The sequence below is a fragment of the Amphiura filiformis genome, chromosome 1 (assembly GCF_039555335.1).
Source record: "Amphiura filiformis chromosome 1, Afil_fr2py, whole genome shotgun sequence".
Taxonomy (NCBI): domain Eukaryota; kingdom Metazoa; phylum Echinodermata; class Ophiuroidea; order Amphilepidida; family Amphiuridae; genus Amphiura; species Amphiura filiformis.
Window position 1 is genome coordinate 79,520,657 of NC_092628.1, and position 26,599 is coordinate 79,547,255.

At 36.6% G+C, this 26,599-nt stretch overlaps 1 protein-coding gene across 2 annotated transcripts in view; it reads right to left on the reverse strand.

Moving 5' to 3' along the window:
• LOC140154175 (mothers against decapentaplegic homolog 3-like) overlaps positions 1–26,599 on the reverse strand; it is a 68,260-nt gene that overhangs the window by 26,367 nt on the left and 15,294 nt on the right. For both annotated transcript variants that reach the window (XM_072176790.1, XM_072176784.1), the window contains 2 exons: positions 9,997–10,190; positions 7,223–7,357 (listed from right to left, as the gene is read on the reverse strand). In XM_072176790.1, the coding sequence (XP_072032891.1) occupies positions 7,223–7,357; positions 9,997–10,190 (329 nt within the window). The remainder of the gene's footprint in view (positions 1–7,222; positions 7,358–9,996; positions 10,191–26,599) is intronic.

Here is a 26,599-nt window from a genome sequence, read left to right on the forward strand (position 1 = left end):
GAAAAACTCAATTTTTTTACAGATTTTGAGGCCAGTTCTTGGCCGTTTTCAACCAAATATATTTTAAAGACATTCCCGTATATTCCTCAATCTCCCGTATAAATTTGGCAACATTTGTAGCGGAACTGACAGAGCCTTTCCATGGATTGGATATACAAACAAACAAACAAACAACTTTTCCTTATTTATAGTAAGATCAGTAAATTTTAGGCATGAGATGTGTTTCTTTAACCCTCTCCATGCGGGTGTCGACTGTAGACGACAAATTTCAATTTTTTGTAAAAACTCAAACATTTCAGAATTGTTAATATTCATGACCATATGTGATGCGATCAAGCAAAATCAGTCTGAACTCAGAAATATTGATTTTGAGATATAGCCATACAAAGGAAATATTTCCTTTTGTTTCAAATAGTTATCAATCATTACATGATAGTATTTAGGAGGCCGGTCAAATATTATTCAAAAGAAAAGATTGTTGATGACCAGCACTTTTGATGTCTACTACCAACAAATTAATACCATAAATATTCACCTAATGGCACACATGGGTCCCTTACCATAACTGGAATTTTAAGCACAAACTAAAAGTATCCTCCCATAAAATACCTCCAGTAAATAATGGCACGGACCCTTTAATTTTTGTCAGGATTTTCAGATAAAACACGCTCTCTATGTGAAATTTACCCCAAGGCAAAGGAGAGCCCATGTGCCCCATTAGGGCATCACTTCATTCCAGAATTGGTACATTTTATATTTCATCCCTTTCAGGAAGCAGGATGGACTGAAATATTTTGAACCTCTCTCACAGCCAGACCATAGAAAATAAGTTTACCTTTCTGGGAAACAATGAACAAATCAGAAATTGTCTGTTTCTTTTTAAGCTTTCTAGTTATAAAAATTGCATTTGGATGCACTCATTTTCATGAACCAAAATAAAGCGCGAATACAACCATTATTCTGACAATTGCATTAATTTATTGCATTTTATAATTTATTACAAGTCATGTCAATTTATTTAATGCAATTTCTCACGATTTTCTGGGAACTGCATTCCTACTTCCTGCTATTTTCTTTACCTTGCTCACAGCACTATATCCAATCTTTCATTGGCTAACCTGCCCGTGGAGAAACTATAGAGGGCTCCATCATATAAACATCACATTGTACTGTATCTCTCAACAAGGATTTCACCAATTGTCTTTTTAATGGAAATCACCTACAATAACAAAATTATCACAATCTTTACCAATTCGCCATCGAACCAATGCATTAGCCAGAGGGTGTCCAGGTGTCATTTGGACACCCTGTTTTCAATTTGGACACCCTAAAATTCTGATTTTTATAATGGAGTGAATAGGAAGTGGACATCCTAATTTCGAAGAATAAGGTATTTTTGACCATTTTGGACACACTAAAGACACCCCTCTGGCTAATGCCTTGCGTCAAAATGACGTCATAATCAGATTAACTACCATAGCAATGGATGAATACAATTTTTGAATAGATCGCCTTGCACTACTTGGCAGATTGCACTAATCACCTGTGTATGTCAGCAAACATAGATTGAATGCAATACCGCTCTCGTCAAAGATACTAATCTTACAGGTGCGAAAGATCAGCCATTCTTTGACATCTATGGTTCAATGTATCGGTACTGCAAGGCGATCTATTCAAAAATTGTATTCATCCATTGCTATGGCGGTTAATCAATTAACTACATCACTTGACGGCGAATAAACACTGGTCAAGTTCTAGAACATTTGAAAGCGATTGTAAAACCAATTTTCAAGAAGGGCACTATTGAATTATAGGCCCCTTTTCTTCTTTGTGCTGTAAAGGCCCTCAAACACATCGTCTTGCAGACCTTCCGTTTCTAAGGAGCGTGATCGCGTTAAGGACCGTCGATGTCAGGATTTAAAAAAAAATCGATATAATGGCCACTCAATATCGATAAAAATCGAGAAATCGATTTTCCTTCCAATTTTCATGATCTGAAAATTCAAGCGTCTATGCTTCAAAAATTGGAATACAAATGTACTTGCGAATTGTTATACCAGCGTCGGGTGTCAAATCACTCATGAAAAGATGTCCAGAGGCTTTAAATCCACAAAGAAACTCATGAAATGGAACAAAAATAACATGTTTTGCACTCATCAATTCTTTCAGCCATGATTTAATAGCGTCGGCCTTGTCATCTTGCAAGGGCCGCGCCATCTTGAAGAAAGATCAGAATTGCCAATTGTACAAAGATGCTGCCGAGACCTGTTTCCATTCATAAATTTTAGGGTATTTCCCGTTTTGTATTTACACATTTGACCTTTGACATCAAAATGTGAATATATTTTGCAATGAGCCAATCGTTCAAGAGAGCTTATCTAACAAAGTTTCTGATTGGTTGTGCATCTCCAAGCCATTCATAATGGCGTGCATGAGTTGTTGTAAGTGGGTGTGGCTAAGAAGCTTGATCACTTTAGAGTAAATACTTTGCTTTTGTTGTGTATATAAAAATATAGACGTAAAACCAAAGAAAAAAAAGAGACAAAAACATGTTATGGGCTTGTCTGATGAATAGTTTTATTAAACATTCACTTCAATTGAAAATTCAGATATGGGAAAAAAAAAACTTAGACCAGGGTCGGACTTTGAACAGAAGACATACATGGTCTCCCATCCAAGAACTGACCAAGCTCGACGTTGTTTAACTTTAATAATGTGACCGCGATTTCATTAACCATGCCATCACAATCTTCAAGATGCATACCGTGTTTTTGGATACTTGAATCTTTGATGGTGCCAGTTTAAAAAAAATAAAACAATTACTAAGTACTATATTGCGACATCACTCCCGGGACTTTCCCAGGCAAGCCGGGCTTCCCAAATAAGGAGTGATACACAGGCCGTCTTGCATGCACAGAACATGCACGTCGTTATGAATGAACTTAAAATGAATAATTATTGAGGAGTGATACAGGCCGTGCGCATGCACAGAATAAATGTAACATTTGAATAATTGTGGGAAAAAATATGATGTGATGCTTACCAGAAATATCAACTTTCTGGAATATTAAATGGCATTTCATGTTTGGAATCATTTTTAAAACAAAATTTTAAATGGCATTTCATGTTTGGAATCATTTTTAAAACAAAATTTAATTAGCAATGTGAATTGTTTGATAGGAAATAATTATTGTTGTACAGTGATTTACTACAAAATGTGGCCATTGTGGAAGTTATTTGGTAGTCGGCGAGGATTGAATGAGCCAGAAACATGAATGATGAAACATTTACAGTATTATTAAAAACTAGTCAATTAAATAATACCGCGGCCTGCCGGTCATGCTACAGGTGCGATTTCGATGGCGACTTTGACAATAATTCCAAATGATAAAACGAATGCAAGAGTTGTGAGAAGTGTTAGCGATATTTACCAATTCTGATGGTTGAACATTGGAAATGTAATATATACTTTCAACTATGGTAATGTAAAGCAACAATTATTGATTCCAGCGGTTTTTACATTTCAAAATGTGTCTCTTCTGGCGTAATCTCGGCGGCTAACATACTATATACGCCCAATTTTTCGATACTTTTTTTTCATTATCGGCAACTCTGATATATCGATTTTCTTCAGAAAGTGATATCGGCGATATTGATATTATTGGATAGTCAGTTTTTTTATTATTATCGATAGATCGACGGTCCTTAGATCGCGCTGGCGCTCCTAGAATGCTACTCAACTGACAAGCGGAGTGCTATCGGTAATGCTCCTTAAATTTCCAAGTAATTACAATTTCCTACCTGGTTAAAAATTATGGAAAATTAAATCGAAAATCTTGAACACAATCGCTATTTTGAGCATCGTAATCCCAGCTGTCAATCACAGTATACACAATAGTTTGTTGTGAATTAATATTCATTACCCCTACAAAGTGAGGTTTCAGCCAATCACATCGGCTTTTATAAATCATCTGGTTGCTAGAAATCTGACTTCATTCTTCCGATTGGTCAGAGAAATACCTGCAGCGTACTATCGACCAATCAGAAACACTGTTTGCCGAGGGCTGACAGTAAATTTCGCTGATCCCTCCTGTTCTTTTCTATGTCGATTTAACACACGATTCCCGCTGTTGTTTTGGTTCCACTTTAGCACCCCCGGTACACGCATGGAGGTCGCCATTTGAGGTTTTAGCACCCGGCTACCACGACTACGCGTTCAGCATCGCGCACAGTCAGCGTTCCCAACTGTCAATCATTAGGGGTCAAATCACCTCGAGCTTGACAACAATATCTGAATAGACTATCGCCAAGTCTTACGTGTATGCGCGAAATTTAGGTTAATTTTCGTGATTGAAACAGTATTTTTCTTGTATAAATCTTGGCCCGGATAGCGGGATTGTTGGTTGATTTAATGCATTTGATAAATTAAGTTCATGGATGCGCTAAAAAATTTAATTAAAAGTATTCAAAAACCTGTTCAACATTTGAAAAAAATGCACTGTAGCAGGCTTGAAAAAGTCTAACCGTGGATGCAGCAAGCCGCGATTTTTCATGACTTGAGCGCAGAGCATGGACGCGATATAGCTGGTAGAAATCGCGGTAGTGTTCCAGGCCTACTGCGATGGCAGGGTAATGGCGGCTTCCATACTTGAATTACTTTTATAACAAGCTGTCGCCAGCCTGCTGTTAGTATGTAACTAAGCTTCCTTGTGTTCATGGAAGTTCATCTGTGTTGGTATAAATCATGATTTTGATTTAAACTTTTGATCCAAACACAAGGAATTAATTCCTACCTCGGCATTTTCAGATGGTACTCTATCTTTCATCAGCGAGTGAGTGACTGTATCAGGTCGTGATTTTCTTGACCTTTGACCTGATAACAGACTCGTAGACTCCTGAAAGCTTGAAACGCTTCCTTGTGTTGTGAACAAAATGGCGACTCCAGGTGGTGCTGCCGTTGCGGGAGATGAAAAAAGACACCAGCAAGCTCAGATCATTGTATTTGTATACAAGTTTTATTGTTTTTATTTTATAAGTGTTACAGAATTATGAATAAACATGCAATCAACACAATGAAACAACATAATTGTATTACAAAGTACTTTTCCTTGGTTTACCATATACATAGGTGACCCTAATGTTTATCAACAAAGGCAAGAGACTGGTAATATCAATATGCTTAAGTGAACACAATGCAACCACTACACTGTTCAATAGCCTTATTGTGATGTGACGGGAGTTTTAAAAACATGAGCCCTGATCAAAATATGATGCGCAAGCATACTGCCAGGCAAAAAACAATGGAAATTGTGATGATGCGCACGCATACTGTCAGGCATTAACGTCAGAAGTCAACTCATCTATACTTCAGGCTGAAAAAAGCTTTGTATCAAATTGAGCTCCTAAGTCAACTCAGGAGAATGATTTTGAGTCATATGGAAAAGTACCTTAGCCCCACTCAACCCACACATTTTGGAACGGTCACCACTGCCTTGGCCGTTGGTGCCCTAAAAACTGGTTGTGATACCCGAGACAAACAACCAAATTAGTTGCCTGCGTGGCCGTGCCCTACTTCTACAGTGGCAATTTTCCATCACATTTTCAGTCTTTTAAACCTCAGAAAAGTACTTTCAAACACCATTTTTTGTCCAATATTTACGGAAAGTTGTGTGATTTTGGTGCTTTGGTTGGATTGATATGCCATCCGCAAAGGGCAGCAACATTCCTGATAAAAGTATCTGTATCATGAAGGCGCTTGCTGACATAGGTACCTTTTGATTGACATCAAGGACTTTTATTTGCTGTTTTTTAAAAGATAATTATATTGATGAATATGAATGGGTTGTGAGTCCTATTCAATTATGGTCAAATAGATTTTTGTTATGCATCAATGACATCTAAAGTCATATCCAATCCAGCATTCACCTCTTTGCTGATAACAGCATCATCACACCACATGAATGCAAAATCCTGCAACAAGATCTTTAGGCTCTGCAACTTACAGATATTGGTCCTGTGCATGGCTCATGAAATCCAACACCATGAAATCAAGATGGCACATGTGCCATCCTGATTATCATCCGCCAGATGAAACCAAGCAACTTACCAACATACCATCTTTGGGGAGGTTCTTCTTTCGAGTCAACCAGCATGATATTACATGTTATACCAGGATATAAGTATGTCATAGAGGCGTTTTTTCTGGCCACCATACAACTGTTTTCCAGACAACTTTCCCTATCTTGGTACTACCTTGTCACATGTTGCCCACATTGATGCTGAAACCAACACCAGAATTGCCACAGCTAGTGCTGCTTTGGGTGTCTATTATTAAGGCATGGAATAGGTTGGATATCAAAGTAGAAAACAAGCTTAAGGTTTATCAAGCTATTGTTCTACCAACTCTGCTGTATGGATGTGCAACTTAGCCATTATACCAACGCAATGCCAAGATATTGAACTGCTTCCATCCAAATTGTCTGAGAAAACTTCCTAAGATCAAGTGGCAAGACAAGATTCTAAACAATGAATGAAGTTCTCACACATTCAAACATGAAGAGTATTCACACACTGCTGAAGGAATACCAGCTTACATGGACTGTTCATGTGGTCAGAGTGCAAAAGGGCATCTTCACAAGAAGATTTAAAACATCACATCCAGACTGAGAAGTATTATTTCATTGTGTACTTCCGTCTGTATGGCCTTACACCTGTTTATGTACTTACTTATGTATCATACTCACAAGCTTTGTCTTACTTGTTTACCAGCATCCATTAGGTAAATTATGAACATCCATTGTTCTCAATTTACTGAATTTAGAAGAACCAACCACTCTTAATCATTTCACAACATCTCTGAAAACATTTTATTTGTGTTTTTTAAATAATTATCTTTCAAAACACATTTACTTGTTGCATAATGGCTGTGTGCCTTCTACTAAATTCATGGGGTGCATTTCCCTAGCACTCCAACCCAACAAAACTCGATCATATATGGTTTACACGTTAGTTACGATGGCAGAAATTTGGACAGAACAGTTTTTTCCATCAAGGAACTCCGTAAAAAACGTTTTTGTTAAATCCCCATTTTAGATAGGAATAGAAGTAACAGTACACTTTGTGTATTGTGTATTTTCCCTCCTCAGTGAAGGCTCAGAGAGTCAATACAGTGTTATGACCCTTTGGTGTTCCTTGTCTCCATATTGTTTCTGTGACAACTTACCTGGTGGGAGAAGATTCTGAGGTTCCATTCCAACAGGATAGTTGGCATTGTCTGGGACGGTGTTGTTGAGGTCATCAAGGGGTGGCATTACTGAAGGAACTTCTGTGTTTCTGGGGACCAATACTGGTGGCAAAACTGGTGAAATAAACAAGAGAATATTTCATCAAAATAATTTTACAATAGGTATCAATCATGCTTAGGCTTTAGAAAAAGGTTTGGCTTGGAAGAAATTAGTTGTGGAGTACCGGTACTCGTGACAAAACATTTGAAATTATAAGATGCAAACTGGCCAATGTAGAAAGTATAAATACAGTGAATAGAATTTAATTGAGAAGTCATCAATTCCAGACAAGCAAAGTGCTTTTTGTTAACCTTATCCCTGGGGAAAAAAGGGATTATTCCTCCTGTTTTCTAGACTAGCACTTTGTTGTTAAGGCAACATCCAATAAAACAAACAATAGGACTGAAAATGTTTAATCCATTGTTTTCCTTGCATCTAGTTCAGATTAAATCTGTCTGTACTACAGATTGGAGCATTATAGACAAGTATAATATAACCCGATAATTATGGAAGTAGTTTAAATCATATAATTTTAAGGTGGTACTACACCGGTACACCCCTTGATAAATTTGTGACTATTTCTGCATTTTTCTCAAAAAATAATAACACACTGGTAACAAAAGTTATGTATATCATAGGGGCAAGGAATCCAATTACTACACTGGAATTTCAGCGACTCAAAACAAGCGGTACATTATTTATGATAAGAAAAGAGGAACCGCTAGAATGCACCTTGTTTCTTAACATATATGCCTATAATGAACCACTTGTCTTGAATCACTGAAATTTTTTGGAAGTAATTGGATTCCTTGCCCTATAATATACATAACTTTTGTTACCAGTGTGTAATTATTTTTTGAGAAAAATGCAAAATTAGTCACAAAATTTATCAGGGGTGTAGTACCACCTTAAAGTTGAATTGAAAATATTCATGTAATCCATAGGAATGGTTTTAACACAGCAAGTTAAAATGGGTTTAAATTTGGATAAGCTTGAATCAAGAAGGTAGATATTATTTTTACCATGGCATATCGATATGCATATCTTATTTGTCCTTTGAAGGTTTTAATGTTTATAGTTCATTGGGCTTTCTCGGGGCAGTGATGCCAGTACATGCTCCAGTGGGTGCAGAATTACATTGTGTGTATTGACTCAAAAGGACTGGCATGTTTACCTGCCTGATCAAAGGTGACGTATATGTACACACAAAAAGTGTGACAATGAACTGACGTCACTGCTTCAAAGAAGCCAAATGGACTATAAATATGGTATTTTGCATGTTGATGGCCCTCGCATCTCGCATGGTAGGGCGAGATGGCCGAACGGTTAAGGCGTTGCGCTGTCGGCCGGGAGATACCATCGATGAGAATTCGAGCCTTGGGCTTGCCTTAGGTGAAAATTCTCCTCCGTCCCAAAAAGTTCCTATATGGTCGGGAATCCTTCAATTAAGTTCAGTTTCATCACAGAATTTAATTGTAGAATAATTTCTTCTCGCCCCCATACACTGCTTAGCACGTGCAGATATAGGTAGTGTGTGTGCGATGTCCCATGGTTCGGAAGTCACATAAAGCCGTTGGTCCCATGTTCAGGATTCATCCCTGTGCACGTTGAAGTGTCAGAGTTATTCGAAAGAGAAGGGGATCATCCCCGGTTCTAATATCTGCACTCAGTCCTATAGGTTCCTGGATAAGTTGGCATTTAATAGTACAGCTAAGTCTGAATCTGCCGGCTCAACCAAGAAAGAAGAAGAAAAAAGAAGTAGAAGAAGCATTTGCTTCATAGAAGATAGAATCTCTCATGTGCAATGAAGTGTCTTATGTATGCTGATGTACTTTTAATCACCAAATACACTGCTTGGTTGTTTGAATTTTGCCTGCTTGATATTCAGGAGCTGGTTGGTTAGTTTTGCCTGCAGTGTAGTTTACAAGGAACTACAAGTAGCATCACTAGCAACTGCTGATCATGCAGACATAATTGCTGCAATTGCTAAAATGATACAACCATAAATGTGTACATCCCAAAAGGATGCGTTTGTCGCCTGCTACATGTCTCTTTTTACACAATAGCTAGGAATAAATGATATCTGACTTATCTCCAGTGGAGGTCACTTCAAATTATCCCCAAGTCACATGGTTTGGGAATACAGGGAACACTCCTAAACCATGTGACCTAGGGAAGATTTGAAGCACCTCCACTTGAGATGAGTCTGGTATTTATTCCTATTGTAGCTATTTTGTAAAAATAAACACACATAACAGCGGACAAGTGAATCCTTTTGATATGGATACACACAAATATGCCACACTCTGTCTGGGAACAAGTATGAAGTAAATTTATGCTCTCGATCCAAGTGAAATGCTGCAATCAATTACACATGACAAATGAATGCATTTTAGCATTCTGTGAATCACAAGTAATGCGATAGCATCCAAACAGGTGAGTTGGTGAGAGTGAAATTACTTCATACTTAACATACAACAGGTTCAGTGGCCAAGTTCAAGGCTAGTACATCGTCCAACATCATCGGTGCATTTTTCTGTTATATTCTGCAACTTCAATTTCTCTGCTGACATTTTCTGCCTTGTTTGTGGCTTTGTATTTCTTCAACATTTTCTCCCAGAGGCAGGAAAATGCTGTGGGGAAATCAATGCAGTTTGTTGCTACAGGAAAATGCACCAATAAGTTGAACTATCTACTGGCCACACATACGTACCCGGAGTCTCTACCCTTGTGTAGTGATATGGATTGACGCACACCTCATCCTTTTTCAAATGAAATGCATATTCACAGTTGTCCACCTGCTTCAGCTCATGGTGACTCTGAAGATCTGGCCAACGCCACAACCTGCAGTATATGACGTGTGGCAACCCTTTACGATGTGATACTTGGAGACGACCATCCAGAGACCTGTTGGATAAAACAATAATTATTGAAATAAACAGAAAGTTAGTTTACTTCACTGATCTACTTGTATTGTATTGATACAGAATACACTATTCAAGATTATGAATGAAAAATAGAATATGAGCATGCATACAAATTGGATGTGATTATTTATCACACATTTCCTTGAAGAAAATTACTAAGTTTAGTTAAGAAGTGGATGTCATGCACATAGGAATGTAGCGATATAAATTATTGTATACATACATTTGCGTACGTGCTGAGTGAGCACAGCAACAGGTTGCTGACAAACACAAGCACTCCGTATCAAACCCCTTATTAACTAAAACTTGTAAGTAGTGTTTCCTCAATTTGGTAAATACAAAGTTAAAAATAAAAACAAACCATATTCCATAAATAAATCTATGCTTCATAAATGTACCAGATGCACTAATCAAACATTAGCTGCATCAATGATGTACAAAATGATCATAAACAACTGAACTCATGAGAAAATTCAGAACTTTTTCATAGCTTATAATAAGGACACAAGTTTTAATCCTTGCTCTAAATTCAGTAATTTGTATAATGCATTAAAATCCACAGGAAATCTTGTTCAATCGCATGCATCATAACAACTTTTTCCTGTTTTTCACACATAATTAATTCCAAATACGATTTTTATCAAAACAACTCTGTTCTATGGGGAATAAAACAATATTGATGTTTTAAAACCGATTAAATACATTTTCTTTCAACTAAAGGAGTTGAGGAAAAATCGCATTTAATAATTAAAATGTAATCAATTTCCTAATTTTTCAAAGTTCCAAATGCGGTGATCATAGAGCACATAGAAGAAGCAAAGCCTCCACCCCTTCTACGCACTAGATGACCACTGGTCTTGTGGTCATGACTGTTGAACAGCCAATCAGCAGCGTAATTGTTTCTTACTTCTCCGTCCTCGTATGTACATTTGATGCACAGAAAATAACTCTGAAGAACTAGAAAATTTTGTTTACGTAAATGCATTTTCTTAAAATTATTTCAGCAAAAACAACTCCTCTAGATGCAGGTTAAGAATTGCCACCTTTCATTTATTCTGTTACATTTGTTTGTTTGTGGGGGTGCTTTTTTCATCTTTAAAGGTACATGCTTCAAACAACTCCCTTATATGTGCTTCTCAACGTATAAAACACACACTTTCTTTACATCTAGACACACATATATTAACACCCCTACAAACACACACCTACCCACACACACACACACACCAGAAATTAACTGTCACACTCTTTCTTTCATTATTGTTAAAATGTCAACATGTTTCATCCTTTTACATTTTAAAAAGTATTACATGAACACAGAAATCATGCATTCCATCTATGTATATCCTTTTCATGCATAGCAGACATGGTATGCATTACAAAACATGCATTCAAGTGCAAAGTGCACTTGCTAAAACTAAAGTGACAATATTGGCACACACAAAAATGCTAATCTTTGTGATGACCTCATACAGAAGTAACTGAACACATCAAAGAACATAACGATGAGCTGATTATTTATTTTAATCAGTGATGTAAATGAATATCATCCCATTTCTCTTCCCTGACACTAACAGGTACTAACATAAAATCAATGGTTCCAACATCCCTACACAGAATTTAATCTTACCTACCATTAGTGGCTATTTTATACTAATAAGTCAAAGGTTGAATTTGGTCCTCTTTCATTAGTCACTCAAACTTTGCATCTATGCAATGGAGTACCCAAATATTAATGTTCCAAATTTTTCTGAGCTTTGTGAATAATCACATTATCAACTACCTTGACAAACAGAATACTACTATATCTGTTTAGGGAGTGTTCATAAATACTATAGTGGGGGACTGGGCACTGGAAATTTTCAGAGTCAAAACTTTTTGCCCCCCCCCCCCCTCGAGAGAAACTGAAACTTTTTGGACCCCCCCTACCTTCATAATGCCCGGCCCACTCCCCCACCAAAGTATTTATGAACACTCCCTTAGTACTTTTTCAAATTTTGCCTGGGCATTGCTATACAAACAACCTGTCCTACTTCTGAACTAAGACCAGACAGACAGTTAGATTTGGATACCCTTCGGATATTTACGAAGAGTGTACAATGTGCATGCATGATGTATGCCTGTTGGGCCAATTCATCATTGACTATGTGACCACATGATCAAATGTTCTAAACGTTGCATAAAAAGACATACATGTATTTGCAAGTCCGATTGCAAATATGTAATTGTTGGCAATTCTCTTAACAAAAAAGACAAAACTGTTTTTGAGAACCTTTCTGTTCATATAGTAATATAGAATATCTCCACACCCTTAATACTAACCTAAAACCCTTATTTCTACCCTAACCCTGACAAAACCCTATCCTAAACCTTAACTCTTAAGCACAAGGTGGAGGAGTTCAGTATGTATTTGTAATATACCGTTTATAAAAATGTTCTTTTGCTCCTTCTTCACTATTTTGCCTCATTTTGTCCAGTTTAACTTATTTTGCATGCATTTAAAAACTTCACACCGTTTGGCAAAAACGAAATAAAAACTAAAGTGTGGTCAGTGACAATTCTACCTGGATGTATTATGTGGCCAATGGGCTTCTGAACCTCAAGCAAAGCACTTGATTGTTTTTACTCATTTTGCTCATACAAATGTAACTACGAATAAAACCACAATTCACCACAGCATTTACAAGTCATGTTGTTTACCCGGAATTTGATCTACAGACATGGCCAGTTGCTTGAGTTAATCCCAAAACATATCAATTTAATTAGTAACATATCATATTATGTTCTTTGCAAAGTCGGTCCACACGTGTCAAATATTAATATTATTTAGTTATCTTGTCCTGTGTAACATTGAATCCATGGCGAAAACACAACCTTGTGGCAATTCCTGTTTGTTCAATTTTCTGTCCCTTCTTAGGCCTTTAGGCTTATGTAGGCGTAAACCGCTGGTGTTCAATTGTCTGTATTACGAGGCCATTCTCTAAATTACACAAAACAAGCAGCCTTACTGCTTTACATTTTAGCCAAATTAATACAAGAAATAAACATGCTATTTTTATATAAGGCTAACTCCATGAAGTTGGGGCACAAAGTGTGACATAAGGGTCAAAATTTCAAAATGACTTAATTCTAAATGTAATGTGTGTTTTAGTTACTTCAACTATCATACTTCAACAAAAAAGTGATCTTTTTACATTGGAAAGTACAGAATTTCTGTGGAAGTGCTTTGTTGTTCAGTAGTCGAGGCAAATATCACGATGCTACATGGACACCATTTTATACTAGCTCTCTCTATTTTAAACATACTGTCCATAACATGTCTTAATAAAATACTTTTTTATGATGTCCTACCATGGCAAAATCGCATAATATTACCAATTACACTATCTTAAATCAGAAACAAAAGTTATGAGGCATCAAAAATGAAGGATGACAGGTAAATCTATTCAAAATTATGTTTGATTTCTTTTTGTATCTAAAATTCACAAGGAATATATTTGCAGCTACCTAGGATGGTTCAGAAAGTATTAGATTCACAGCTGGTAGTTTATTTTAAAACTAGAAGTAAAAAAAAACTTGCCTTTGTTGCAAAAATTCAACATAATTCTACCGATGCTACTTGGACACCGTGTCCTGTAGAATTGGTAGGATTGTGAGTTTTGCACAAGAAGTAATCATACTTTGTGGTAAAGTTATTTAAAAATTATATTTGGGCCTACGGACATTAAAAGTTGTAGAAAAAATAAAACAAGGATACCTAAAAAACTGGTGAATACATAAAACTGACAAAACTGTGTACCGATGCTACATGGACACCGTGTCTGATAGTGCATAAAAATTTGTATTGAACACATAAATATTTTACAATGTTTGCCTGCCCTCAAAAGTTAATATGTTTAGTTGTTTGTCATCTAGTTTCAAAATATAAGAAGAAATTACATAAATTTTAACTGTTTGCTTCCCAATGCTATACTTTGATCACGATGCTACATCCCGATGCTACATGGACACCGCACCATTTTTTCAAAATATTTACTCTTTGGTAAAATGGCAGCTCCTCAAATCAAGTTCCCTTGAAAACCCCTACCCAGTCACATCTTAAAATAAGTCCATTCATGTCAGTATGTGTACTGACCTTGCTGTAAGCAAGTATAATGGTTTGAAATCTCCCGATGCTACACGTGGACACCACGGTGACATTTTCTCATGAAATTTTAAAACGACTGAGAGCTTAGGCACAAATGCTGGTCAAATTTCCTATAAACACGTTTACATCAATAAAAACACAAAACAAATTGATTTGAATGATACATGTATGTGCTGTGGGTGAGCTGTTATACCGATGCTACACTTATTTTTCTGGACACCGCGTGTAGCATCGGGAAGCTCATTTTTGACATCCCATAAATTTTAATTGACTGGTTTCTGTTTTGTTTAAATGTACTTTTTAGTTACTACCAACATTAATTCATGTAATATTATGTAAAACTGTGACTGTTTGATGTTACAATTGAAATTATTTGTATTCCGCATACTTGCTTTTTCTATGTCACGTTTTTTGCCCTAAAAAGTGCTGGACACCAACCACTTAATGGCCCGTAAAAATAAAAATATAAAAGGTACAATTTTCAAGTAACTTTTACATGAAAGTTAAACATCATATCTATTTAGAAAATATCAACTGAGGAGAAAAGGTTCATATAAGAAATATTAAACTGCATTTATACTATAAAATTGTCCCAATTTGTAATGTGTCCCAACTTCATGGAATAAGCCATAAAACATTCTATTTCTGTAAATGAAGAGACTTATTTTGTGCAATTGGATCTGTCTGAGAAAGACACTGTAGAAAAACAGTTTTAGATGGTCCCAAATGTTACAAGCTTCATTTGAATCCTACTGATACATTGTCTGTCTAACCATGGAGGTATATAAATAAATGGAGAATGATCGCCAGAATTCTAATCTCCTAAGTGGAGATTATCCCGTTACCTCTATTCAATGAGTCACCAAACTTGAATTGACCAGCCACTTCAGCCAAGCTATTCATCTCCACGATGGTTATAAGCCTCTACCATGGTTCATTGATTGTCACTCCCAAAATTTCCTCATAGGAATTGACCCTGCATTGACCCGTGCGGAAGCCTTGTAAAAGAGACTGTATAATGACGTCAGCTAGTCAATCAGCTAGTTCAAAGTCACCAGTTTTGATAGCTTATAGTTTCAATGTATGATCGTGCGAAAACCCAAGAAATTCGGATGTTCTGTTCTCAAGTTATGAAACTGTTTTCTACACTAGTTGTGCCGTAACTTGACAAATATACTTAGTTTTCATGTTCATATATCAAGCTTTTAAGGGGTCTGAGGGAGTTCAAATATAGTGCAAATGAAAGCAAAACGTTTTTACCTTCCGATTGTGAAACAATTATGTTGGGCCAATTTGGGCCATTTGAGTTCTGAAGCGAGCAAAATTTACCGAAGTACTTGAATTCAAGCAAAAGTGATGATCAGACAATCTTTTCTAGAGAGAAATTGATTTACATAATGTATTATAGGCCCTATATACTTTGTTTAAACAGTTTCTCATAGTTTAGTGTATGATAATCGTGATTTTGGTTGAAGCTTCGGGTCAAATTGATTGAGTGCCATGACGGATATGTCATGTTATTTTTTAAACTTTTAATTCTGTAGGCCTATTGTCATGAAATCGTATAGGCCGCCTAAATCATCATCATTAAACTTCTCATTGTATAATAAATAATTATCAGTATTTAGGCCTAAATGATTATTAATATTATTAGGAGGCTATCATTTTCTTTGGAGGGAGGGGTTCCAAATATACGGGGGGGGGGGGTGGGGGCCATAACTTTTTGGGAAAAAAAGTCATAATTCAATTTTTCATGACCAAAATGTAGGGAGTCACAAGATGACACCAGATAAGGTGTAAAAAAAATAAAAAAGACTGATTTCTTGATGCAATTTAAGCACTCAATTTTTGGCGAAAATGAGATTTTGATATCAAAATTTTATGAAACATGAGCACTTAATTTCCAATAAGTATAAACTTCATTTTACCCCATTGAAATCAATGGCCAGTGAAACAGACTTCACAATGTAATCAGCTTAGCATAATCAATATAAACCTGAAATTGCCTATTCAACAATAAATCAATAATTGGTCATAACCAACGTAGTACAAAAGAGGCTTGGCTGGATCATTCTCCATTTATTTATATACCTCCATGGTCTAACCATCTGCACTTTCACAGGTGATTATCTCACATGCAAAAATGTGTTTATAAATTTTTGCACAATGAGAGAATTCAGGAACCATGTACCTGCTCTGAAGAAATAAACATTAAATCTTTCCTTGCATTTCATAAACCAAATTAGTTTTAGCTTACTGAAATTGTCAGTAAATTTACTTAGAAACATGTGGTGAGTCTGAAATGTTCACATGTGCGTGTTGCACATGGTGATATCTTAGTTCATTGTTATGTTATCTCTCATAATGTACTTTGAATGTAATATTAGGGTAGATAATTCATGAGATGAGTTATTACAAGCTATGTACATCACATACATTTAGCTCTTATTTAGACACCAGCCATGTAAACGCATATAAAACAAAACCCCTGAATGAGAGCAACATGGCACATGATGGCAGTGGTTAAGGCAACCTACATGTATGTAGGATCATTTTTGGTAGCATTTCTTTTTACCTTATTTTCATCATCTCTTTTGAAGTAACAAAGACAAGCTATGAAAGGCTCAGTGATGAAAGCATATATTTTTGAAAGGAATGTCTCCTCTTCCAGATTTACATGTATGCAACATTGAATCCTTTGAAATGACCAGTGTTTGGATTTGTATGACCAGGGGTCCATTTCACTTAACTTTTAACCTTCGTAACTCACGTAATCGTTCGTAAAGTTACGAATACCCAAAACTAGACGTAACTTTACGAAGGGTCCTTGTAGTAAATCCATATTACTTACGAAGGATCTGAACGTAAGCTAAGTGAAATGGAACTAACAAATCGTCGTAAGTTACAGAAAATGGATCTACTACAATTGTAAATTGTTGTTTTAGTGTGCATTTGCATGTAACATTCGCATATGACATTTAAACCCACAATGATGTATGTTCCTGTATTGTATTCGTATTATGCGGGCTTTGGATGTCGACATTTTCCCATGATGCACTGCGTAATTTGGTATTGTGAAACACAAGAATTGAGACTGATTTGAGGGACTTGGAAGGTGTACTCCAGGTTACCATTACTATATCCCTTGTATTTTTAAGGTTGGAAACAGACAAACAAACAGAAAGGGTCCTACATTTGAGGGTGGCTGTTCATCTGCTTTTAAAAATTATATACATAATTATGCCAAAACGGCACATTGAGACAAGGTGTGACAGTGACGCCAAAATCTCACACTGAAATGGGCCTTAGCGTCACCAACATCTTTTGATTTATTTAAATTTGAAATACAAAGTGCAGTGAAAAACAAGTCCAGAAGCGATTCTATGGCCCTAGTGTTACCTGTGTGGTTGAGGTACAAAACCGCACTTTATGCTACAAAAGGCGATCCCCTAATTTGTTGCTATTTTGAGTTAATCCCGACTCTTTTCTGGCATGGTTCCATGATACACAAGTCTGACCCCTGAAAGAGTAGTCCAAATGCTGATTCCAACTTCAACAGAAGTACACAAATCCTATATAATTCATGTAGACATTGTACAGAGGCTGTAATTTTAATGTTTAACAAGTCACAATCAAACCTGTGGTAAAAAGTGGAAATCGGGGAGCTCCTTTCCACAACATTTCTAAAGCAATTGGAAGGCAATTCACTTTCCCTGCCAGAGAGACACAAAAAGAAATTCATAAACTAGTTGCATTCTTTGAAAGGAATTTGGTTCTACAATCCCCGAAATATGTCTTGAAACATTAAAGCGTCTTTAGGGGAAAATAAGTCCTCCACTCCCCCATGCAATGTTGAAACATGCAAATGTGTTCAGCGTGTCTCCAAAGTGTCGCAACATTGAATGATGGGGGTGGGGAAGGAAAAGTGTTAATTGATGGCCCAGCTTTCTTCTAATTCCAAATATTGAACATTTTATCCACATTAAAAATACACTTTTGATTTCATTCAAGATGCCTAAAGCGTTTCAAGGACATTTTTCGGGGATTGTAGATACTTCTTATAAAAATAAAAATTATAATTTTGTTTTATGCAAAACAAAACAAAAATCCTATACCCACTGACATAAGTTTGAAATGATACTGGGGGCTGGCTTAATGGCTGATTGTACCAAGTTGACTGTCTTGATTTCTAATCATAATATTAGCTCTAATGGAATATACTGTAATTAGCAACTGCATAATTAACTGGTGTCTGGATGGATGCATGAACCAGTGTTTATAATTATCTACATGTGACGTGCGTAGGCCTATATCACTTGGTTCCACATAATTATATATACGGTTATGTGTCATAAGTTGGGACCCCTTTCTGTAACACATGGGAAATTTTGGAAAATACAATGGCTTTCATCTTGCAGCTACAGAAACATCTTACTTGATGAGGCTTGTTTTCCTGAGCATTTTGACACATTTTTAATGAAAATTGGCCAAGAAATGAGCTGGTGCTGGCCAAAATACCATTTTCAGGAAGGGGGTCTCAAAGATATATATTTGTAATAAAATGATGTTAATTTCTTATTTTGGTGTCTATCTATATGTATTTATTTATTTATTTATTCTTTCTTTATCCAGGGTAATCTCTTCAGTATCTTGTACTGATCTCCAAGAAGGCCCTGCACTTAATTACAAAATCTACAATAGTTAATAAATAACATGATAATCAAAACAAAGCTTAACTTATTTTATTTAATAATAATAATAATACATGGGATTTATAAAGCGCCCTACGATGTAAAAAAAACAGCCTCAAGGCGCCGCACAGAATCTTAAAACTACATACACTAATACAAAATCAACTAGGGCCTACATGTTGAACAAAATAGTATACATGAAAAATAATCATGATAAAGCTCATTAAACACACCTTAATATATATACTAAAACATACAATAATGTACAAGTTACACAATCAATAAAATACCGTAAGCTTGACCAGCAAACTACCGGTATAAATTTTGTCTAAACTCTGGAGACATATGTTTAAAAAGTAGCAAAATGAATAAGATTAAAAACGCTTTTAAAAAGGCAGTATTTGCACAAACCACATGCCACCTTATTTCACACTTCTAAAAACAATATAATTCAAGACCTTGCAGAAAATGAAATTGCACAACTGAAATGAGATGACGATCATATTGTCTAACAAGATGCATTGAATAGATGAGTTTTGAGTCCTTTTTGAAAGAGTTTATGTTTGAAATTGAACGAAGCTTGAAAGGCAAGTTATTCCACACCTTTGGTGCAGCTACGGCAAATGATCTTTCGCCGTAGAACTTGGTTTTACAGTTCTTTGGTGCTCGTGTACAAAGGAGAGCTTGTGAAGCCGGGGTCTGTTAATCCAGAAATTGTGCTTGCATGACACATGGACCTTCCCGTTTCTTTAAAATAAACTTTTAAAAGTGTGAAAATGGCTCCCTAGCCACCAATTTATTAATTAATTAATCATAATTAAAACTGAAATAAAATTAACTTACTTTATTTGTTGGTATGGAAAGAGTATTAATTACACTTCGAAATGACACCAGATTTATCACTGTATGACAAGTAACATCACTGAAAGCGGAAAAGTGTTACTCCCCCTCCAAATTAGGTGTCCCAACTCATGGCGCATGACCATATACATGTCCATAAGACCAATAAGTGCATGATTGCTATGCTTGTTTTTGTGACAACAGAAGTGCTTGAAATATTGATGCATCAGATTATGCATCAGGGACCGCTCATTATTTACAGGGGAGGGGGGGCCGGGAAAAATGTAGGGGGGGGCTATGTGATTTTCACTTTAACAAACAGGGGGGTTATGTGATTTTATTTTTCCTGATAGGGGGGTCAGGTGAAATTTAATATTAAATTATTCACTATGATTATGATTCACTACAATATTTACCTCATAGGCCTATTTGGCCATTTTAGCCACAAAATGTCAATTTTTACGGCCTTGCAATTTATTCCTGCACTATATTTTGAGTTTAGCTTCAATATGGCAACATTTTTGTGCGCTTCAAGCACGCATTTGTGTCATGAACTTATTCTCTCACCAAAAGGTGCTGGATTCACATAATACTTCAAGAAATTTTTTCCAACCACCTCATGTCAAAAAGAAATCTACGCCACAGTTCATCAGCACATTAGCCATTAGGCAGGGTGGCAAGTCGGTTCCCTCCCCTGCTCAGTCGACAGATGTATTGTGACAAAACTTATGATTTGCATCTTCCTTTTGGTCTATTTTAGACCCTAAATTAACCCCATTTTGTTAGTATCAAAATGCCAAATTGCTGCTTGCGCATTTATCTCAGAGAAACCATTCTGTGAGTAGATCTGCAAGACATGCCTTTGTAAATAATATTCTGGTGGTTTTTGTTTCATCTTGAACTTGAACACGAATCTCAAAAATGATAGTTATAATTCCATCCATTCTATAATGTAAATCATAAATATGAGTGCTAGGGCAGCTCCTCTGATGCTTGGAAAAAGCATAAAACTTGTATGGATCAAAATACTGGGACTAAATTTTAACCAAAAGTTGTGAAAGCCCTATATGCTGATATCATCCTTTGGAATGATTTTAGGGCACATATTGTCCTCAATTTTGTTCATTTTAGCTTTTTTTTCGCGCGCTTCGAGCGCACTTGTCCAAGTAATGTTCTTTTAGTAGCAGATCAGTGGGATGATTTGGAAATTTTGCCCCCTGGACTCCCTGGTTCGGTGACTCCGATACATCTCTCATTGAATTTTAGCATTGAAATAGCATATTTTCTGGGGACATCTTGGAAAAAACTTAGATTACAACTGTGGGGAGATCGAGGGGTGTCTTCTATACGAAGAGCCAGAGGTGGCAATCATGTTGCCATGCCCAGGGGCCATCAAAAGGTGAATCCGGCCATGGTATACCAGCAAAGTGTATTTCTCGATGTGAGGGGGGGGGTTATGTATTTTTTTTGGCGGCAATAGGGGGGGGGGTTATGTAATTTTAGATGCTGCTAATAGGGGGTTGTGTAACTTTATGAACTCAATTTTGAAATCCTCCCGGCCCCCCCTCCCCTATAAATAATGAACGGTCCCTGACATGTACATGTAACATTTGTAGTTTGAAGTATAGGTCTAATTATCTTATTGAACTTTAGCTTTATGTTGATAAATTTTGAAGTAATGTACTAGTGTTTCTGATTTACTGTTGTGATGTGTAAAGTAGCAGGAGGAGGTCATCAAACTTTACACAGGGTCAAATTTCAAACTTGCTCAAATCATGTTTAAATCATTCCAATGTTTTACTCTCATCATAAGGATTCAGAAAATGTGTACATGTAGTTTGATCTCCGTGCTTGATTTATGGGGGAGGGAGCATCAAAATGCTCCGATTTTGCCAAAAGGTGTGTCAAAATGTTCGTTTTGATCAAACAATTCAAGTAAGGATAGGATTGCATCATCTTGGATGTTTTGTTACCTATCTAACTCCGCAAAATAGGTCAAGGTCAATAGGCCTCAATGATACTTTTAAAACAATATTACTATATTAATTTCTTGACCTTTGGGGTGTTATGTTATATTTTGAAAAATTCTGCAAGCTCACAAATATACTACTGTTGCTATATAATTATTAGACACACATGTACATGCCTGGCATCACATCAATATGCATGTGCATGCGCAGAAGCTCGGACCTTAGCAACCAGCTGCTTAGTAACAACATTGCAAAGCGTGATTGGTTCAATTTTTTCGAGTCGAGCGTAGTTTACAAAGTGATATACGATAGTGATGCACAAATCATGTACATGTCCTGTCTGAAAATTAAATATAGCAACAGTTAACACATTTCTAGTACTTGGACATGACACTGTATAACTTGGCATGTGGCATTGAACCTCACTGTTTGACCTTGACTTTAACACACAGACACACTCCACAACCACCATTTTCATGCAAAAATAGATCCTTGCATTGGCTGTCACAATGTTGCTGTTCAAATTCAAATTCATGAAGATTGGAAAAACATTACTTTTATATTACAATTTTTACAACACATTGTTTTAAACTATGGCGATGCATGTTTTTTCAGGCCTGTTTTTTTTTCAGTTTTAGATGACCAAACAATTCTAGAGGGTATTGAAATGATAATCAATCTGGCATTCAAGTTCAGTTCAGGTAAACATGATCATTACATGTAAACCCAATGGAATATAAGGCCAGAAAGAACCAAGTATCTCACACTAGAACATTCTAACGATTAAATTATAATGTAAGCATAACATGCACAGACAGATATGCCTAGAGAAAAGACTGCGGACATGCCTAATACTGCGGACATGCCTAATACTGCGGGGGACTTCAAAGTCAACAATGAATTGAATAGTCTTTTTTCCATAATATGTGAAGTGAGCAAAGGTCCAACCAAAGACCTGAATTTTGAATGTTTTATGTGGTCGCATGTCACAATTTCCATTACATGTTCAAAATTAATAAAAAATGTATCTTTGATATGGTATAGGTATTGACTCCCTGTAATATATAAATTCCATTTTAAACATAAAAATGTGAGTAATTTTTGTGATAATGCTTAATTACTAATTAATTAATGCACAGGCGCCAATGTAACATCAATTTTCAAAAATTATCATAACTTTTTTTATTTGCACCATATTCATCAAATTTAGAGGATATGCTGTCAATTCATTATGCTTTAATTAAGCAACTCAAATAAATTGTACACAGTAAACATATCATACATGGTGCACAAACAATAAGTTAATTTGAAAATAAATTTTGGCAACTTTTGGCTATAAATGTTTTATATTTAAACTCCAACAATTTTTTGAATGCAATATTCAGATTCCTCAAATAATTTCCTTTCAGAAAATGTATACATTTCTTGTGTTAGGGTCATTATTCAACATTTTATGGTATACTGTATTATAATTACTTTGACTCTAAATATAATAAGATGCATAAAAAAGAGCGGTACAACCGCTGGAAAAGACCTGACCATACCATGTTGGAAATAAACAGTCTACAAAACTCATGTCAACTCTACCAATTACTAGTGAATTTTATCGTACCTATTTTCCTTGTAAGTTGAATCCAGCCCTATTAATGGTCAACCCCAGAGGGTCACTCCCATTGTGGCCCCCGGTACCCCAGGTCAACATAAAAAGTGGTAACCATGTGTGTTCTTCCTTTTTTCAAAACCCCCCTTTTCACTGATTTTTCATTGATTTTACCCCCCCTTTTTTTGCCAAATCACTGACAAAATCAGGGTAAAAAATACCCACTTTTTCAAGGTTTTCAATGAGAAGATTTCCAGACACCCCTTTTCAATGACTCCAAATATTTTAATATATTAAGTACAAAATGTGCAAGTATGAACATTACTTTGTGTCTGTTGTACTCCCAGATGATCCTGTGTTATTAACTGGGGTAATTACAATGCCTGTATACTGATTCCAAACTTCAAGTGCAACAGGGAAGAGAAACAACGATACAAAATAAAACTTACATGCATCAGAATACGAACAGAATTAAAAACCAAGGAAAAATATCACTCGGTCGGTCGTAGAATACCCCTTTTTTTTTTTAAATTTCGCGGAGACAATGCTCAGAATACCCCCTTTTTTCGCGATTTCGCGGTCCGCGATTTCAGTCAACAAAATACCCCTTTTCTGCGAAATTTAGAACACACATGGTTACCACTTTTTATGTTGACCTGGGGTACCGGGTTGTGGCCTGTACACCATCCGCGATAATCAACTATAAAGCACCCTAAATAAGGATTTAACCCTTTGCTAAAACGATGCCCTAAACAGGTAACATGTGCCTGTTTTCACACCCTAAACAGGAATTTTATTCCTTGCATCAAATTTCATACCCGAAATTTCATTTCCACATACATGTATTAGCAATTGCAATTTTGCTACCTTTTTTTCCATTTTTCATGTTTTTGACACCCTAAACACGATACGCGCGTATCATGCCTACCCACGAAAAACTACCCTTTTACGCAATTTTATTATCGCGGATGGTGTACAGGCCACAATGGGAGTGACCCCACCGGGTGGTCAACATTAGGTCATGCTTACTTGCAACCTACTCATTGTTACCGTACTTGCGAGTCTTGTTTACGAGGGCCTTACTTGCGACGACTGGTTAGCATGGTTTGAAGTAACAAGTTACATACATGTAAGATATCTTGCATGTACATGTAGTTTGTCCCAAGTAAGCTCGCAAGTAGCTACTTGAGATTGCATCTTCACATGCAAGACTATCTGTTGAGTTTATTTTCAAAAGTAGCTACTGTTGACTTTAATTGCGATCGTTTGAACAAGCCTACTGTTCCTCCCCTTCAATTATCTGAAGTCATAAACCAAAAGCCAAATGTGTTTTGGGCCTTCAATATTTCAGATTTTTCCACCATACTGTACCATACTTGATAATATGGTTTTAAAAAGACACAATGTCTAATTGCAATGCATCTTTGTCCAGAGGTAACACTGTACATAATACACACTATCAACATGTACATGCGTACCTACACACCCACCCCCACACCCAATCAATACCCATCCTCACCCCCTCTTGTAAATGCCGCCAAGTGTGGAGGTGTGTGTATATTCCAACTGGGGAGATTCACACACCCACATTCAAACTGGGGAGATTTTTTTACACAAATCTCACAGCAACCGCCATACTGTGGAGGTTGCTCTAATCAGAAAATGACAGGTGGTATACCCCCCTCTATGGCCCAAAAACCCCATTTTGAGCTTATCTTCAACTGTGGAGCTCCACGGTTGTTAGCAGACTCCACAGTGTGAATGTGACAAGACACACACACCTCCACAGTTGGAGGCATTTACAAACGCTCACCTATAAACACACACACCCCTGTTTGTAAATACGTTCAAACGAGGACCTCGACTTAACAAGGATCTAACCGAGGACTCACACACCCATTTTTAATCGACACACCGTGGACCTCACACACACACACACCAGACAACTTATTATCCAACTGTGACCCGTCCTATACCTCCTATGGGGGCCCTATCATATATGCATATTTGCATCATTTACGTCATCCTTGTCATAGTTTCAAACCGAGGACGTCCTCGTTTGGAGGTGTGTTCTCGTTTAATGGTGTGTATCCATATGTAGGTCCTCGTTTGGAGGCATTTACAAACGCACGCACAGACCCCCCCCAAATGTAATCACGGACAACTTTTGGGCTCTGTTGCTTAATATCCAGAGATGTTGCGTCAGATGGGCGTATGCTTGGTGCTCTTATTCTTCGGGTGGCCCCTCGCTAGGTCTGTGTGGGTCACAGACTGCGCTATATTGACAATATTTAAATTCAATTTTTATTGCCATACCGAGGACACTTTCCCCCATTTATTTTGTGTATACAAAGAAATACCTCACTGGGAAAAGCTGACTTGGTGTCAAACACATTTTCCTACTCTATAAAGGGAAACATGGAACATCCACAATTAAAAATGTTGTCTTCTTTTATTGCAGAATTAAATAAAGTAAACATCCATTACCCTGGACACCCCTACACACAAACAAGCCCTCGAAATCGCTTTTAGCTTTCAATAATCAATACTATAGGCTAAAAGAAAAGAGGTTTACCCTAGAACAAAATGAAAAACCTTTAGTGGTACATGTATGCATTTTTTTATTTGGTTGGGGTGGTTTTTGGCAGGGAGGCAAAAAGGCAATGCGAAATGTGCAACTGAATTTTTGGGCAACTTTCTTTTTTTTTTTTTGTGGACAAAACAAAGAAATGCACCATTTTGAAAGCTGTGCTGGTCTTCTGAGACCAACCTTCCCCTTGAAGCTCTTTAAATGTATGTATACATTTTTACCATAAAGGTTCGCCTAATGGCTCTATGGGCTTCCTTGGCATAAGTGGAATTTTAGGCACAACCTAATAGTGCCCTCCCATAAAATTCCCACCAGCAAATAAGGGCAAGGAACCTGAATTCTTGTTGGGATTTCAGAGGAGGGAGTTCTCTATTTATCTGTTTACTGTATATAACATATATTTGAGGCATTTTCTGGAGATAAGCAAAATACTCTGAGTATGTTTTAAACATATTAATTGAGTCAAGTAAATCACACTGATCAATCCCCCTTTTGTTGGAGCAAATAGAACATGGTTTTCATAATATACCATTATTGTTTTTTTCAATCAA